The 17355-nt window shown below is 41.8% G+C and overlaps 1 protein-coding gene across 2 annotated transcripts in view; it reads left to right on the top strand.

The window, feature by feature from the left end:
• The window catches only part of PIAS4 (protein inhibitor of activated STAT 4), a 50317-nt gene that overhangs the window by 3422 nt on the left and 29540 nt on the right, over positions 1 to 17355 (top strand). For both annotated transcript variants that reach the window (XR_002321484.2, XM_020971410.2), the window contains exons 2-7: positions 1672 to 2095; positions 11788 to 11872; positions 15240 to 15281; positions 15659 to 15749; positions 15991 to 16119; positions 16200 to 16305. Coding sequence is in view for 1 of the 2 variants with exons in the window: in XM_020971410.2 (XP_020827069.1) it covers positions 1672 to 2095; positions 11788 to 11872; positions 15240 to 15281; positions 15659 to 15749; positions 15991 to 16119; positions 16200 to 16305 (877 nt within the window). In the remaining variant the exon portion in view is untranslated. The remainder of the gene's footprint in view (positions 1 to 1671; positions 2096 to 11787; positions 11873 to 15239; positions 15282 to 15658; positions 15750 to 15990; positions 16120 to 16199; positions 16306 to 17355) is intronic.

Here is a 17355-nt window from a genome sequence, read left to right as displayed (position 1 = left end):
AGCCCTTAGAATAATGTTTAGAATCATTGTTAGAACAGTGTTTGTAAATGTGTAAAGTAAAACACATAGAATTACAAAAGAAGTCAGGTATATCAAAATGTAAAATAAAGAGTTAGCAGACCACAGATTAAAACTCCTCACAGAGAACTAGAACACAAAACATATTTTAAATTGTTCTTTTTGTTTCACACACCCCAAAATTTCATTTACCTGGTGCTTTTAAGATTTACAAAGTATTTTCCTCCTCATAACTCTTTAAAACTGAAGAGCTCTAGGCATTATCTTGAACAAATCTTTTTGCATTTGTATTGATACTATAGCACCATCTACCAGGTGGCCTCGAGGCCACATGTGGCCCTTTAGGTCTTCACGTATGGCCCTTTGAGTCCAAGTTTTACAGAACAAATCCTTTTCTTAAAGGGATTTGTTCTGTGAAGTTTGGATTCAGTCAAAGAGCCACCCGTGAGGACCTAAAGGACCACATGTGGCCTTGAGGCCACAGGTTCCCCACCCCTGGCCTAGACTGTAATTCTAGTCTCTTGACTCCTGGTCCATCTTCTTCCTATTATAATACAAAGCTATTTATTAAACTAGATGTAGAAATATATTAATTCAGGCTTGAGCTTGTTTATTTAAATAATCAGAAATTGGAAATATATTTTCTGATGGAGTTGACTTTGTATAAGCATCATTGCCTATGTTCCTAGCAAACCAAAACTGAGTCAGAATGGTAAAGTACTAGTAAAGTGGTATATTTCTCTTGAGTTCTTGTGGTCATCTAGTTGAATTCTCACTTCCTTGACCCCTCTACCATGTGTTTTCAATTCTCCAAATTTCCATCATATTTCATTCCCCATGGCTAACTTTGAATATTACAGAGAATGTGTATAGTCTTTGACTATTAGTATTTAATAACTCTTATTAACTCCATTTTACTAAAAACTGGAAGATACTTCTCTGATAACGTAAACTGTTACAATCTACTGATCTGATTTTGTATGCTTTTTCCTCTTTAATGATGCCAGATAAATACATTGGACTATCACAGAGTTGTGTATGAGTTGTTCATGGCTGCAGTTCTTTTCAGAAGGCAACTACTGTGGTCTAATGAACAATATTCATTAAGTATCTACTATGATCTTACATAAATGTAAGATGTGTCTGGGAATACAAGACGGTTAAACACAAAGAACTATTGTTCAGAGGCATAGAGAATAAGTGCTATAAGTTCAGAGTGGGGGGGGAGGGAGAGAGAGAGGAGTGAGGAGAGGAGATCACTGGGTGGGAAGGGAGTCAGGGACAATTTAGTGGAAGATAGGGTTCTTGAGATGGAACATAGAAGATAGATAGGAGAAGAAATGGGAGATGTACTCAGGGTAGAGAGGATGGCCTGGGCAAAGGTAAGGATGTGGTTTAGTGACTGGAGTAAGGGAATAGGACAAAGGATGGAAAGATATCTGCCTTCTAAGCAACTTCCTGTCCCAAGTGGAGGGTGAAGACAGGACTAGATGAGGGTGTCTGATGAGTTCAGAAGAGTAGGTGTTGCATTGAGAGCGTTTTTCATTTCAGCACTTTGAAACCTGGCCTGCCAGATTATAGGAATGCTTTTAGATTTCACTGGTTGTTCCTAATTTTAAGACTTTTCTCCCCCCCATGGTTGCTCTTCTTTAGAACATGGTGATGAGTTTTAGAGTCTCCGATCTCCAGATGCTTCTTGGTTTTGTTGGCCGAAGTAAGAGTGGACTTAAACATGAACTTGTCACCAGGGCACTACAGCTTGTTCAGTTTGACTGCAGCCCTGAAGTCTTCAAGAAAATTAAGGAACTCTATGAGACTCGATATGCCAAGAAGAGCTCTGACCCTGTACAACCCCACCGGCCTTTGGACCCGCTCTCCATACATTCTTCCTATGACCGGGGAAGTACTGTCCCCAGGACTTCTATTTCTACTCCCAACATTGACTATCCTGTGCTATATGGGAAATACCTAAATGGACTTGGACGATTACCCTCTAAAGTTGTCAAGCCAGAAGTCCGCCTGGTGAAACTGCCCTTCTTTAATATCTTGGATGAATTGCTGAAGCCCACAGAGTTAGGTGAGTCTTTTGAGTGAGGCAGGCTTTGAGCCTGTGATGTGTATGGAGATTGTGTGTGTGTGTGTGTGTGTGTGTGTATGTATGTGTGTGTGTTTAAAAACAAATATTTTAAGAATTAAACTTTAAGGCCCTTTATGTTCAAATTCCCTATGGGCTTAACCTTGTCCAGATCCTCTCTGCACTCATGAAGGCATCTTTGCCCTACAGTGAGGTGAAATTAGAGTAATGGCCTTCTGCAAATGTTTATATGTAGACCTCAGATCTTCCTTTTCCAACTTTGGTCCAGGGGTTGGCAACCTTTGGCCCTACAAACCTATTTTCAGTAGTATGTGGGTTGGTTGCCTACACTACATGAGAACTGCCACCTGCCTCCAGAGTGGGCACAGTAGCAGTTGTTCTTCCTTGCCAGCCCTTGAGAAAAAACGGGGGGGGGGGTCCAGAATTTTGCCACATCACTTTTTAAAGAAGTTGTCAAAACTGATCACCTACTATAGTCTCTTCAAAGTGAAGAACCTTTCTTTTTGTTGTTCATTTGTTTTCTTGTTCTACTCCTTTTAGATACTGTTTATATCTGTTAATTTTTCACGCTGTCTATACCATACATCATATCCTGTTAGGCAACCAGAAATCTAGAGGTAAAGAAAAAACCTCTAAGAGTTGCCCTTGAATAAAGTTGCTAGGTTTCCAACTCTTAGTTTCTCAACTACCAGTTGACTGTCTGTTCTTCAGAGACCAACTAGTGTGTTAGAAATAAAAGGATAAATCATGAACACTTTTTTCTCACAAACTTAAGTGAAGAATGGATAATAATAATTAGAGTCTAAGACTTCATATTATTGGATGGTAAGAAAAATGTGTGCATGTGTGTCTGTGTCTGTCTGCCCCCCCCATTCTCTTAACTGAATGTACCAGTGAAATAATTTTTAAGATGGGGTGTTGATTTTGAGTGAACATGGAAGAAGGAGGTAATTGATTGACAGTGGAAGGAGAGTAGAATCAGTCTTTGAACATGGTGTTTGCTCTCATAAATTTTGGTATGCAATGTCCCAGCTGGCCTAAAACAGATTGGTTCAAAATGCTAGTATGTTATCATAATTTAAACTGAAAGGACTCAACCTTCTTTTTCTTAAGTTTTTCTTCTGCTTTCCATAATTTCTCCTATACTTTCCCAATTTTCAAACACATAGTTGTTGTATTATAGAAAGCTTTTCCTCATTAGGCTTTTCCTGTCTCCCCACCTTATGCAAGGGACAAAATTTTTTTTAGTTCACTACTTTGAGGATGATTTGATTCAGGATTTGAGCACTTTGAAATTATAGGGAAGAGGGATTTTATCATCCCTATTTCTCTTAGTCTTAGGCTGGCAGAATTTGAAAGTAGAACATATTTTTTAAAAAGGCTTGAGTTGATGAAAGAGCAAGATAACTTTGAAGGTGGGCTTACATTAATGAGAAACTACTAGATTAAATTATGTTGGTGGTAAATTTGAATTTGGTACAGGCAAGGCTATCTATATAGTACTTGGGAAAATGTTCAGCTCCCTAGCACCAGAGTTTTTCAAACTTGTGGAGTTATCCTTCCACAGTGCATCCTTTTTTGCTACCTCTGAAGGTGTCCCTACCCCATCATCTCTGGGAAGATAGAGCCTTTGGTCTGTACTAAGAATTATACTTCTGGTTCTAAAAAATTCTTCTTTTCTTCCTAAAACCCACACAACTTTGTTTTAACGTTGGTCAGCAGCAAGCATTTTTAATTACCTTATATGTGCCAGGCATTGTGCTGGGTGCTGGGGATACAAGTACAAAAAATGAAAGAGCTTAAATTTTAATGGCAAAGACAAGTATGTATAGAAGTATATGAAGCATAAATGTAGAATGAATAAAAGCAAATAAATAAAATAATTAAATACAAGGTAGTTCAGGAGGGAGGGCTCTAATGAGCACTTTGGGGGATCAGGAAAGGCATACAGAAGGTGGTAATTGAGCTGCATCTTAAAGGAAGAGAAGAATGTTGAGTCGCACGTTAGGGAGGAGTGAATTCCGGGCATGGTGGTGGATGGTCAGTGCAGTGGAGATAGAGTGACAGGTGATGAGAGCAGAGAAGGCCAGATCACAGCATGCAGGAGGGGGAGTCGTATCTGATGAGGCTGGAAAAGAGGTTTGGGCTAGGATATAAAGGTAGGGAGCTGGGTTATAAAGGGCTTAGAATGCCAAACAGCATTTTGTATTTGATCCTGAAGTCAATAGGGAGCCAGTGGAGTTTATTGAGTAGTAGGGGTGACATAGTCAGACCTGCACTTTAGTGGCTGAATAGAGGATAGATTGGAGTGAGGACAAGAGTTGAGGCAGGAAGACCCACCATCAGACTATTTATTGCAATAATCCATGCATGAGGTGATGAAGGCCTGCGCTAGTGATAGCAGTGTCAGAGGAGGGGGGCGGGGAATATTTGCGAGGTGTTGCAAAGGTAAAATGGACAGGCCTTGGTAACAGATTAGGTATGAGGGGTGAGCTGTAGTGAGGATTCCAGATTGACTCCTAGGTTACAAGCCTAAGGGATTGGAAGGATGGCATAGCGCTCTATAGTAATAGGGAAGAGGGAGGATTTAAGGGAAAAGCTAGTGAATTCCGTTTTGGACTTAATTGAGTTTAAAATGTCTACTAGATATCCAGTTTAAGATAATTTGAAAAACAGTTTGGAGATTCAGAGATTGGAATTTGGGGCAGAATAGATAGATTTTGAGAATCATCATCATAGAGATAGTAAGTCAGTCCATGGGAGCTAATAAGATTACCAAGTGAAGTAGTATAGAAAAGAGATAGGATAGAACTCTGTGGGACACCCACTATTAGTGGGCATGCTCTGGAAGAGAATCTAGCAAAGGAGAGAACCAGGAGAGAATGGTGTCCTGAAAACCCAAAGAGAAGAGTGTTGAAGAGGAGAGTGTGATCAGCAGTGTCAGAGGCTGCAGAGAAGCCAAGGAGAATGCTACTGAGAAAAGGCCTTTGGATTTGGCAGTCAAGAGATCATTAGTAACTTTTGAAAGAGGAGTTTTGTTGGAATGGTAAGGTTGGAAGCCAGATTGTAAGAAGTTAAGTGAATGAAGGCACCTGCTGAAGAGATACAGGTAGCAGGATGGAAGGATCAAGTGAGGCTTGAAGATTCCATAGGGGGTGATTACTGAGGATATATTCTGCCAGAGAATATGGGAGGAGTGATGGGATCAAGTGTAGATGTAGAGGAACTGGCGTGGAGAAAGGCCATCTCTTGTTAGAAACTGAAGGAAAGGATTTTGTCCCAAAAACCTTGGACCAAACCAGTTTAGAGTAGCAGTTAGCTGCTATTCTCAAAGATGAGTGAAATGAATCTGCCCTTCCAGCTGAGGTATCAGAGAAGGTTGAAGTATGCTGAGAATTTTGCCCCATAGAATTGGATTTGAGATGGGTCTTGAAGAGTTAAACCAATAGAAATCTCCTAAGGAGACAGTCAGTGAAATGGGCAAGGAATACAGCATGGTATTGTAGAGGGGGAGAGCTTGGTTTGGAATCGGGGTTTGAATCCTTTTTCTGCCATGTTACTGTCTGTGTAATCTTCATCTGAAGAATGAGGGGGTTGGATAAAATGAATCTGAATCCTGTGCATTGTTGTGTTTTAAATTTTATTGCTATCTTTTATTTTTATATCATCTTCATGTCAAATATATCCTTCCTCGTTCCATTCTCTACAGAGTTGTATCTCTAAAGGAGGGAGGGGGGAGAAGCAGTTTAGTAGAACTAAGAAAGCACATCACCTGAATGTAGTGTTCCATATCCATAGTCCTTTACCCTCAGCCCTGCCAAAAAAAGGGGGGCGGAGGAAGGTGCCTATACCTCATTTCTTCTGTGGGGCTCAGCTTGGTCATTATGTTTACACAGGAAGGCTAAATGTTATGATTACCAATGGAGAGGAGAAGAAATGTACCTTCTCTCTTTCCCTGATGAGGACTATCACTGTGGAATGTTAGATGTGCTCTCAGCTATGGTTGCTGAGGTTGATTTTGCTTTTTCTTTGTTACAAGGAAAGGCTCACTAAGTGATGCCTGGGGGATTATATATGGAAATGACTGAGATTTTTATAAAGACATCAAAACTTTTAAAAGGGTGGAAGGAGATTGAACTAGGTCTCTAAGGTCCTTTCCAGCTTTAAATCATAGGGTGATGTGACACTCGGTTACCTGTTTTTTCTAAAACTAAAAAGCCATTTTTATCACAGCTCTGACTAAGAAGCAGTTTTCCTGAGTGTCTCCCAACACCATCCTTTGCCATCAGGTGTTGGATCCACCATCCTGCATTGTTGGCACCTTGTATTAGTTCTTTTGTAATAACAGAGGAGAGAAGAGGCTTTGCCTTCCATTTGTCTCCTCTGCACTTGCCTGCTGCTAGCAATCTGGTGAAACATCCAGTACTCCTGAGTGGTCGTGTTCTTCTGAAGGGCAGGCCGCCATAGATGGATCCCTGATGGAGAATGTCCTGGCAGAGAGGAAACATAAATCAAATAGAATGCAGTGCTTGATGCTGGGGGGGATGAGGAGGCCACAAGAGAGAAGAGAAAAACATCAGAGCTGAAAGGAAACTGGCTCATCTAGTCCATCATCCTCCTTTAACACATTAAAAAACGGAGGCTTAAAGAAATAGAGAAACTTAACCAAGGTGTTCTAAGCTGTCAGTGACAAGAGCTCTGACTAGAACCTGGGTTACACAATTCAACGGGTTTTTAGCGATACCATACTGCTTCTAAATACCTAGTTGCTCGTTGTTTGCATTTTTCATTGGCTTCCTTCTCTTCTCTCCCATCCCCCAACTTCTTAAATTGCTAACCAGACTGTACAGTTTACTCTCAAATATGTGATAAGAATCACCTGATTGTGATAACACAATGACATGATTGAAGATAATTTATTTTGATTCATGGCCCTTACTGCCACAAAATAAGCATTTGGCCTGCTAGTTGATCCCAGTTGGTTCCTCTAAATTAGTGCTCCTGTCTTCAGCCCTCATCAGATGCCCTGGAGAAGCTTGTGCATTTCCCTCATTCCCACCCAAAATAGTTTTGGCCAGCTGGGTGGGGCTGCAGAGCAAAGGGTATTTTCTTCTTGAGCTCAGCATGTACTCAGGGAGCATGGAATATGATAGGTATCATCATTCCCACTTTATAGCTCCGTCTTTGGAGTTTTCAGCTTCTGGCTTTAAGATTTGAACATATCGAGCCAGTCTCTCTTCTCCTTAGTGTTCCAGTCCCACATCATAGTTTACATTCCTAGTGTTCAGCACCCCTGTGGGGCCTGACTTGAGAAAGAGATGCTAAGAGAATGGAGGATCTATGAGGGAGGTTAGGCCTTCCCTTAAAGATCCTTTGTTTTGTTTGGGCTGGGAACTACCTCTCCCAATACACATTGTAATCCACTTATTAATTAAATAATCTTTGAGTAACCTAAGACTGAGAGAGGTTAACACACAGCACTCACAGAGGGATTTGAGCCCATATCTCCTAGTCTGTTATGTCCCGTTAGCCCTTATCAGTAGAGTAATAGGAAGAATATTTAGTTCAGTAAAAAGTTCATTATGAGGTGGGATCCTAGGTCTGTGAAGATAAAGAAATCAGAGGTGAGAAGCCTGCCCTCAGGAAGAACTCTAGTTTAAAGAGAAGATATATACGTTAAGATATCTGTTCAGTTGTTTTGCAGTCATGTCTGACTGTTCCTGACCCCACCAGGGTTTCCTTGGTAGAGATATTGGAGTGGTTTGCCATTTTGTTCTCCAGCTCATTTTACAGATGAGGAAACTGCGGCAAACAGGGTTAACTTACTTGCTCAGGGCCAGATTTGAATTCCGGAAGATGAGTCTTCCCAACCTCAGGCCCAGTGCTCTATCCACTGCACCACCCAGCTGCCCATACTTTAAGATAGGATAGTAATTTAAAGCTGAAAAATACCATAGGACCCTTGGGTCCTACTTTCTTATTTTACGAAAGAAAACAAATAAACCTGATGCTCAGAGAGGCCATGTACACTTAACCAGGTCACACAGCTGATTCAGAGCACAAGTAGAATTTGAACCCCCTAGTCCTCCAACTCCAAATGAAGTGTCCATTCCACTTTACCATGCTGCCTTTTATATGCTAGCCCCAAAGAGTAATACCAGAAGCTGTAGAGCAAGTTGGAGAGGAGTGTGGTCAGAGAAGACTTCACAGAGGCAATGAAACTTGTTGGACTTTGAGAATTCATCAGGTTTAGGTAAATGAAGATTAGGACACCTTTTAGCAGGAAAAGGAAGTTAAAGCCTCATCCTTTAAGGCCCGGTTATCAGTTCCATGAAGCTGCTTCCAGTGTGTTTTATCACCACCTTAACGTCCTTTCCCCTCAAGTTGCGAGTATCTTCTCACTTTTTTTGACATTGAAGAGCCCTTTATTTTTGTCTTTCTAACACGTTTTGAAATTCTACTTTTGTAATATAGTTTTGTGTGTGTGTGTGTGTGTTTATCTTATCCTCTATTCAGTTCTTGAGGTAAAAAACCATGTGTTCTTTATATAGTTAACACAGTAGGTACTTTAAAATGTTTCAGTTAGTACATTCTCTCCAAACTACTGTAGTTCATAAAAAAATTCCTGGAATTTTTAACCAACATTTTATTAAAGGGTCAGAACCTGAATATGAGTTCCAAGATGGGAAACTAGCCATTGATGTTTGTAGCCAAGTAAAAGTTTTACCTCATTAGAGTAATAAGTTTTGAATTTGGGGGAAAGAGGAGGTCAAATAGAACCAAATGAGTGAGCATCTCAGAACTTGATTTCAGGAGTCCAGGGAACTTGACCAGTGGTAGAGAAGCCACATGTAGTTTGAAGAGGGGATTGAAGAGACTGAGGAAGTATGCAAACAAAGGCCTATTTAAATCATATAAAAATGATTTATAGGGAGAGAAGCTAGTAGAGAAATCGAGAAGAAAATCACCATCACAAATGGTGACTAGGGCCTGGCTAAGGATCTTGGCAATGGAAGGGCAGGCAGAATTTAAGAGACAGTAACAAAAGAAAAAAATCCTAGGAGGTGATCTTGAGTAGCAGAAAGACATTTTAGGAAACAAACATATTAAAAAATGTTAACATCTTTGCAACATTGAGAATCCGTCCTAAGCTTCTTATCTCTTGCATGCCTTGTATATATTGGTATATAAATTCACTCTGGTAGCAAATTTATTGAAAGCTAGATCCAGAAAGCAGAAGTCTCCATTGATTTGATCACTAAATGGCAGCTGTATGGCCTGTGCACTGTAGGGATGTTGCTAAAGGTAACGACAGCTACTTACAAGCCCCATACTTGATTTCTTTATCAACACCCTTGGAAGATCTTAACTCTTAAATAGCTTCTTTCCTCAAAGGTGTTTGGGACTCCAGTCTAGAATAGTATCTATATGAGGTTGGGGACTGTCAGGAGATAAAAACAAATAACCTGGCTTTCTGGAACTTCTCACCAACATCATATTGTAGAAGGGTCACTGGTTTACATGCAAGACCTGACTTCTGGCTCTTTCTTAGATTCAGAGATCTGCCCCAGACTTGCTGTGTGACTGCTAGCAACGTCTCTCCGCCTCTATTGGCCTTAATGTCATCTGTTATAAAAATCAGATTGGTCTCAGGGGTGGTCTCAGAGGCTACAAGTTCGCCACTCCTGGGGTCCATGAATTGAAAAAACAAATTGATGACTGTATTTCAATATAATTAGTTTTCTTTGTAATTCTGTGGATTTTGTTTCATGCATTTAAAAATGTTGTTTTGAAGAGGGATCAATAAGACTTCATGGGACTGCCAGAAGGGTCCATAATGCAGAGTTGAAGAAACTCTGGTCTAGGTGATGTCTGAGGATTTTTCTGACTTTCATGTTTCTTTGATCCTGAGATAACCCTATGAGTAGATTTTATGACATCTTATTTTACAGGAAATTTAAGTTAGTTAGTTGTAACTCCATAGGTTGATGACACCTTGTTTTGGGAAGAGTAAGAGACTTTAGGACCAAACTTTGACTCCTCAGATGTGCTTCAGAGGAGTAAACTTAGGGGATTCTTAGTGATTCAGATTTCTGAGTGTGAATAGCCAGCCATCTTGTTGCTTCCTTGCATTCATGACCTTGTAGAAATTAGAAATCTGAAATTCATAAACAGTTGCTAGCTGAGTGGGCTTATGGGTGAATGTCAGATATCTCCCCTTCTATTCTCAGCTGTTACCAAGAAACAAGAAACTTTCAGGGGAGGAAATGAAGTTCCTTGCCCTTCACCATTTTCAGTACCTGGCTCTGGCTTCTACCCTGCCATTTCTCCTGACCCCATGTGTGCCACCTCTTTTCTTCCTTTTCCCCACGTTTTCCTGATAATCAACATCTGCAGAAGAAACTGAACTGGTTTTGGCCAGAAAATTGCTTGAATCGTATAGTGCTGAAAGAAGACTGGAAGAATCAAAACCCTCACTGTCATTTTGTAGATGACTGACTGATATCCTACTAGACAGAAAATACCTGGCCCTCTGAGGATCCCTCTTGCTCCTTTTCAGCTCTAGACCGTTGTTTTTTTTATTGCCTGTATCACGGGATAATGAAAAAAGAGCTTAATTTAGAGTCAAAAGCCCTGCCTGAGTTTTCCATCTACTTACTGGTTGTGTGACCTTGAACAAGTCACAGCTTCTCTTGACTTCAGTTTCCTCATCTATAAAATTAGGGGATTGGACTAAATTGTCCTTAAAATCCCGTGTATTTGAGGGAAAGGTTTCAGTTGCTGCAGAGAAAGTTTTTTTTTTCTTCCTTCTCCTGGTTCAGGAGTTTGCAGTTGACAGAAGGCCAAACCTTGTTTTGGAGGGCAGAAAACCCCCTAGCCATGTGTTCGGGTCCAGTGGCAAAATGAGGAGATTGAGAGAATGTCCATAGTCATACTATCTAACCCCTGAAGCAAGGGGCCCCTGTATCATAGTCCTGAGAGTTTAGTCATCTAACCTCTGCTTAACCTCTCCCTGTCTCCCGAGGCAGTCCATTCCATTGTTAGCTCTGAGTGTTAGGAGGGTTTTCCCTTTATGTTGACCTGAAATTTCTGGGTCTTCCACTCTGGGGTTCAAGTTCAGCCTTTTGTGGGCAGGCAGGACAACAGCCAGCAGATGTGTGCAGTGCGCTGGTAGGTGGGAGTTGTTCCTTCACGTGACAGCGCTCAGAGCCTCCTTCACAGCAGCTGTTCTGCAAAGGAAGCCTCTCCAACTCCTTTGACTGATCCTCATACAGTATAATCCCAAGGCCTCCTCAAAATCCTGATCGCCTTTCTCTGCATACACTGCAGTTTGTCAGGGTCCTTAAAATGTGACTTGTAGAACGAAGATGACATTGTGGCTTTGGTCTGACCAGGGTGGAAATTAGCAGGACGAGCAAGCTCTCCTTCTAGCACACCAGATTTCTGTTAATGTAACGAGTACCAGTAACTGTGTTATCTGGTTTGCCGTAAGAAAGTGTTGGGATTTTTTCCCCTTAATTTCTTTCCTGTTTGTCCTGAGATTCTTCTCCATCTAATTCTCTAGTACCTAGCCTAGTCTGTTTCCTCTTTCAGGATCTACAAGTTTTAGTGCACAGAAACTTAATTATCAGCCTGCTTGGTGTTGAAAAATAAAACCTCTTCTCTGCCTTCAGTCCCACAGAATAGTGAGAAGCTGCAGGAGAGCCCATGCATTTTTGCGTTGACGCCGAGACAAGTGGAACTGATCAGAAACTCCAGGTACATTTACCTCACTCATCACCTTCCTGCCTACATTTAGGGTTCTCCTCCCTGAGTCATTTAACTCCATAGCACCATGAGAAGTAAGAGAAAACTGGACTATTTTATGTTGTTTCAGGCTTCTGTCCTATCTCATAAGATAGTGATCTCTAGATGTTACTAAACATGACCCATAGTTCTAGAGGAACTTCCTAGAATACCTCTGTCCCATTTTATACCCATTAATAAAGCTCAGAAGTTGATGTTGGAAAAGGGAAAGTCACAGGTTTCTGAAACTGGCAGGAATCCCTCCCCACTCACCTTACCGCACTGTCACACACATGATGTTATAGAGAAGAAGACTATGGTCCAGAGGAGGTGATCAGTTTTTGACATGATGGTAAGTAGCAGGGCCAGGGATTCAAATAAAGTCTAGTGCTCTTTGCCCTGTCTACTGTTAGCCTGCTGGTCCCTCTTACAAAAGCATTGATAAGAAAAACAACTGGTATTTTTTTTGGCTTTAGCCTTATGAAGCACTTACCTTACAACTATGAGGTCAGTGATACAGATATTACTATCCTCAATTACAGGTGAGGAAATTAAAACTCATAGTGGCAAAGTTTCTTGCCCAGAGTTTCAAAATGAGTAAGCTTCAGAGCCAGGACAGAAGCCTAGCTTTTGCCTCCAAATCCAGCACTCTTCCCTTTAGACCATAAGAGCTAATTAAAGGGTGGTCTTCAGATTAGAGCTCATTGTTGTTAGTGGAATCGTGGGATTTAAGCTCAAAGGATACCTAGTTCAATACCTTTAACCTATAAAAGGAAACTGAGGTCCACAGATGGGGAAATCATGTTGGTGCTATAGCAGAGCTGGGATATTAATCCAGGTTTTCTGATTAGAAATCCAACAATTTTTCCACTACAACTTGTGACCCTTGTGATCCAGTTACAAAAGGGATTGGCTCTACCTGAGGGACCAGAGAGCCGCTGGGAATAAAAAGCCCAGAACGATGAACTCTTTAGGCCCGTTCCCAGGAAGAGTTGGTATCTGAATACAGTGTGCTATAGCCCTAATACTTTTGAACTGAGTCCTAGGCCTCACTGTAACATCTCTCAGTGCAGTTTTTTTTTTTAAACAAAGGTATATTTGCTGTGAAGATACACCAAAAATAGAAGTACAAACAATTTCCCCCAACACCCAAAGGATCACTCTCCTTGCAGTACATTCTAATAACTATCACCCTTCTGCATGCATTGTCTTCACCAAAACATGGCCTGGACTCTAGACTCTTCTATTCAGAACAGTGCTATTTCAGAAGTAAAGCTGAACGACTGCTTTCATGTACTCTTTTGGGATGCCAGGTTAAGTTTTGTAGGCTCATGTCTGCATTGTAGGTCTATGGCTTTTTCTCCTGGCCAGCTTCCCTCTGAGACATGATGCTTTTTGGTCTCAGATCAGTGCTGTGGCTGTTGGGCCCTGTGTGGTAGGAACAGGAGTCAGACTCAGAAGATCATCCTGCTTGCAGTGTTTGCCTTGGGTTTGCCAAGAGAGCTTTTGAGTACAGATTTAGATGATTCCTTCACTGAATCCAGATTCTTTCCTTATTTCTCCATCCTAAAAGCTACTCATGCTGCAATGGGCTTAGTTTAATTTTTTCTCTACTCCTACCACTGGTGCTACTTTAAAAAAAAAATACAGCCAAGTGGCCACAAATGGCTGCTGGAAGACCCAGGTTAGTCATAGAATGTTAGAACTGGAACAAGCTTTAGAAGCACCTTAATCTAACACCATTTTAAAGGGGGGAATAACCCTTATATACCAGATATACTATTTTCCTTGGTTGTCCAGTTGTTTGCCATACCATGTAGCTCTGCCTTAGTCATATGCTCAAGCTATTGGGGGAGGCTCACAGCATCTTAGAGTAGGAAGGCCCCTTAGAGACTGATCTGTACCTGACCAAATAGCCTCATGGACCATATCACTTAAAGATTCTTCTAGCTCTTGCTTAGAGTTTGGCCAATGTCTGCCAGGATGCTGTACCTTGAGTATTTTTGAGAATTTTTCTCATGTAGTTGGAAATACCACCAGAAAAGAAGCAGAAAAACAAATTGGCCTGACGCTTAGTGCATTTTGAGTTAAGGGACACCCAGTAACTACGTGGAATGTACCCACTAATCAGGGACTGCAAAATCAAGGAAAGGAAAATATGGAATTGAGATTTCTCCAGACCAAGGTTCCCCAACTCCTCATCTTTGAGGTTGACTTCTCACCTCCTTTTTATTTCTTTCTAGGATTGATAATCAAATCCAAGTTTCTTTTGCTGCTATGAAAGGCATGATAATCTGTTGCCCCTGTGGCTTTACTCAGAATCCCTGTAATTCAAAGCCGTGGGCAGTCTAGGCTGAAGCTTGCTTCTGTGACTGCCACTCTCCCTTCATACCCATCAGTGTCACCTCCATCCCACCAGTGTCCCTGCCCTGCTCTTTGGGTCCCCTTGGAACTTTTCATGTTAATAAACTGTCCTTTCTGTTAGACCTGTTCTCCCCTACCCCACCCTCCCAAAAAATATTTGTACAAGTTTTCTCTTTACTTATATGTTTACTTTTTCTCCCCTATAGATTATAAGCTCCTTGAAGGCAGCAACTGTTTTATTTTGTATTTGTAGCCCAATGGCAGGCATTCAGCAGATGTTACTTAAATACTTGGGGATTGGACAGACTTGATCTGGTTATAGCACAAAGGAGGGTTTCTGTGAAAGCCACTCACTGAAAGAGCTCTACACATTTGAGCATTGAGTAAAGAATGAGTGCTGCCCCTGAGCTCCTTCCTTGTCAGGCAATGCCCTATCCCATTTGGGGGAAGGGAAAAGTAGATACTGTTACTGAAAAGATTGGAGCACCTGCCCTAGAGGGGGAGCTAAGCAGGAGAGAGCTTAGAGTCTAGAACAATGCATTGTGCCATTATCTGGCTGGCAAACTGCTTTACCACTTTCTGCTTTAGTTTCTTTATCTTTAAAATGGCTATGACAGGCTGGTTGGGAAGAGGCACCGTGATGTTACTCTGTGGTTCCATTGGTGCTTTCAGACCCAGCTAGGCCAGAGAAGAGTGCCCCTCAGTAAGGACTCCACACATTGTGGGTTTATTCAAGCTGTTTACACCTGCCTTCTGGATGGATTCTGGCCTTGTGATGTTGTAGCATGAGTTTTTTGGTATTTTGGCTAAACAGTTTATATAATCACCTTGAGCCATTTGGAAGAAGGGTGTTACCTAGATTACAAGAGAAGATGAAAAGAAGAATAATATTGTCAGTGTTGGATATAGTATTGACGTCCTGGAATGTTCTTTACCTTATTAGCTTCTTTCTTTTTTATTGGATTTACTTTGCCAGGGAGTTGCAGCCTGGAGTGAAATCAGTTCAAGTGGTACTAAGGTGAGTTCTGTGGATCTGTTGGAGTCCAGAAGACATACAAGGACAAGTGACTCTTAGGGAAATTGGGAAGGAACTTTGCAGTGACCCCAGAAAGTTCTTTTGATAAGCAGCTCTCATGCTAATGCAGTGCAGGAGAGAAAGCTGTTTGCTATCTGCAGTGTGTCTGCATCTAGCCTACTAACAACATATTACTGACTCGGCTCAGAATAGCTAGGTTTGCCTGAGCCTGTATTTCAGGGGTAGATGAAGGCCTTGGGAAGTGGGGAGCGGGTAGTGTGTGCTGGATTCTGATCTCAGAACAGAACTGGAGTCTCAGTAAGGGTGGGAGGGTATCCGTGGGGGAGTGAAGCATCACACAGTCCTTCCTTCTGTTGCAGAATCTGTTACACAGACACTAGCTGCCCCCAGGAGGATCAATACCCTCCTAACATTGCAGTAAAAGTCAACCACAGCTACTGCTCAGTCCCGGTAAGTCATCCCAGCTTCACAGTATCACTTGGTTAGTTGGGTATTTGTTAAGGAGCCAGGTCTACTGCTGGAAAGAACTGTTAATACAGATGGGCTTGAAGGGAGGGGAAGGAGTGTAGTAGATATAATGTTTAAAATTCATCATAAAACATTCTCAACTGGGTGATGGTTTGGATTTTTTAAAAAATTAACTACATTTTCTTTCCTCCTGAGCAAAATAAAGAAAATTTTCTGATTTCAGGGCTATTATCCATCAAATAAGCCCGGAGTGGAGCCAAAACGACCCTGTCGTCCCATTAATCTCACACACCTCATGTACCTATCTTCAGCAACAAACCGAATCACTGTCACCTGGGGGAATTACGGAAAGGTGAGTGATATGGCCAGTGGCAAGGTTGGACTGCCGAGGACTCCTCGTTCTACTCGCTGACTCCTTGTCTCTCTTTCCAGAGTTACTCAGTGGGTTTGTACTTAGTACGGCAGCTGACCTCATCAGAACTGCTGCAGAGGTTGAAAACTATCGGGATCAAACATCCGGAGCTCTGCAAAGCACTGGGTAAGCAGTTGAGCTCATTGCTGACAGATGACTGGGAAACGAGTGCGGCTCCCTGTGTTTGCGTTTGGTCTCCTCCCCGGGGAGGTCTGGGACATTCGTACCTCCAGAGTCAGTCTTGTTGCTGGTAGTATTGTGCCTGTGACACCAGGTAAATAAAGTGGAGAAACTTTGGACTTAGAGTCAGGAGACCTCGATTCTTTTTTGGGGGGGGTGAGGCAGTTGGGGTTAAGCGACTTACCTAGGGTCACACAGCTAGTAAGTGTTATGTGTCTGAGGCTGGATTTGAACTCAGGTCTTCCTGACTCCAGGGCCAGTGCTCTTTCCACTGTGCCACCTAGCTGCCCCCAGGAGACCTCAATTCTAGGCCTGGCTCTTGTGATCTTGGGTCAGTCTTTCTCCTCTTTGCACCTCAGTTTTCTGATTTGTAAAATGAGGGGATTGGACTATAATCTCTGTGGTTCTCAGCTCCTCCTCCACTGTCCTCTGTGAGTCTAGGAGGCTGTTCCCTTTTCCTGTTAGTTTACTGAGACCATCAGAAACAAGCAAGCCTTTCTTCTTTTGAAGCTTTTACTAATTGGAGTGAACCAAGTAGTAGCGTATAACACTTCTTGCTAACCATCTGATTGGAATTCCTTTTGGAGTTTAAGTGTGTGAACAAAATGGAAGAGCCCTGCAAATATGGTTCCTGATCTGGTGATTTTAAAATTAAAGTCAGAATTCCCACCTTCACTTCTCATGGGATTTCTTTGAAAATTCCTTTAACTAACCAAGTGGGAGGAATGTTATAAGGAAGATGAAACTTTGTTACTTTAGAATTGTGGGAAGCTTAGGTGACCTCTGAGGCTATTATAAGGTTGTGATCATTTGGACAGGGTGGAATTGAAGTTTACCTTTGTGCAAATGTGTGTGGGGGAAGCAAATTTTTTGAGGGAATAGTGTAAATGAAATTTTGTAGGGCCTAAGGGGCAGGTAGGTGGCGCAGTGGATGTAGTGGTAGACCTGAGAGTCAGGAAGACTCATCCTCCTGAGTTCAAATCTGGTCTCAGATAC

Source organism: Phascolarctos cinereus, unplaced genomic scaffold (genome assembly GCF_003287225.1).
Source record: "Phascolarctos cinereus isolate Bilbo 61053 unplaced genomic scaffold, phaCin_HiC Scaffold_4;HRSCAF=312, whole genome shotgun sequence".
In the NCBI taxonomy this organism is placed as follows: domain Eukaryota; kingdom Metazoa; phylum Chordata; class Mammalia; order Diprotodontia; family Phascolarctidae; genus Phascolarctos; species Phascolarctos cinereus.
Note: the sequence above shows the minus strand (reverse complement) of the source record. Positions and strands in the feature narration are given on the sequence as shown.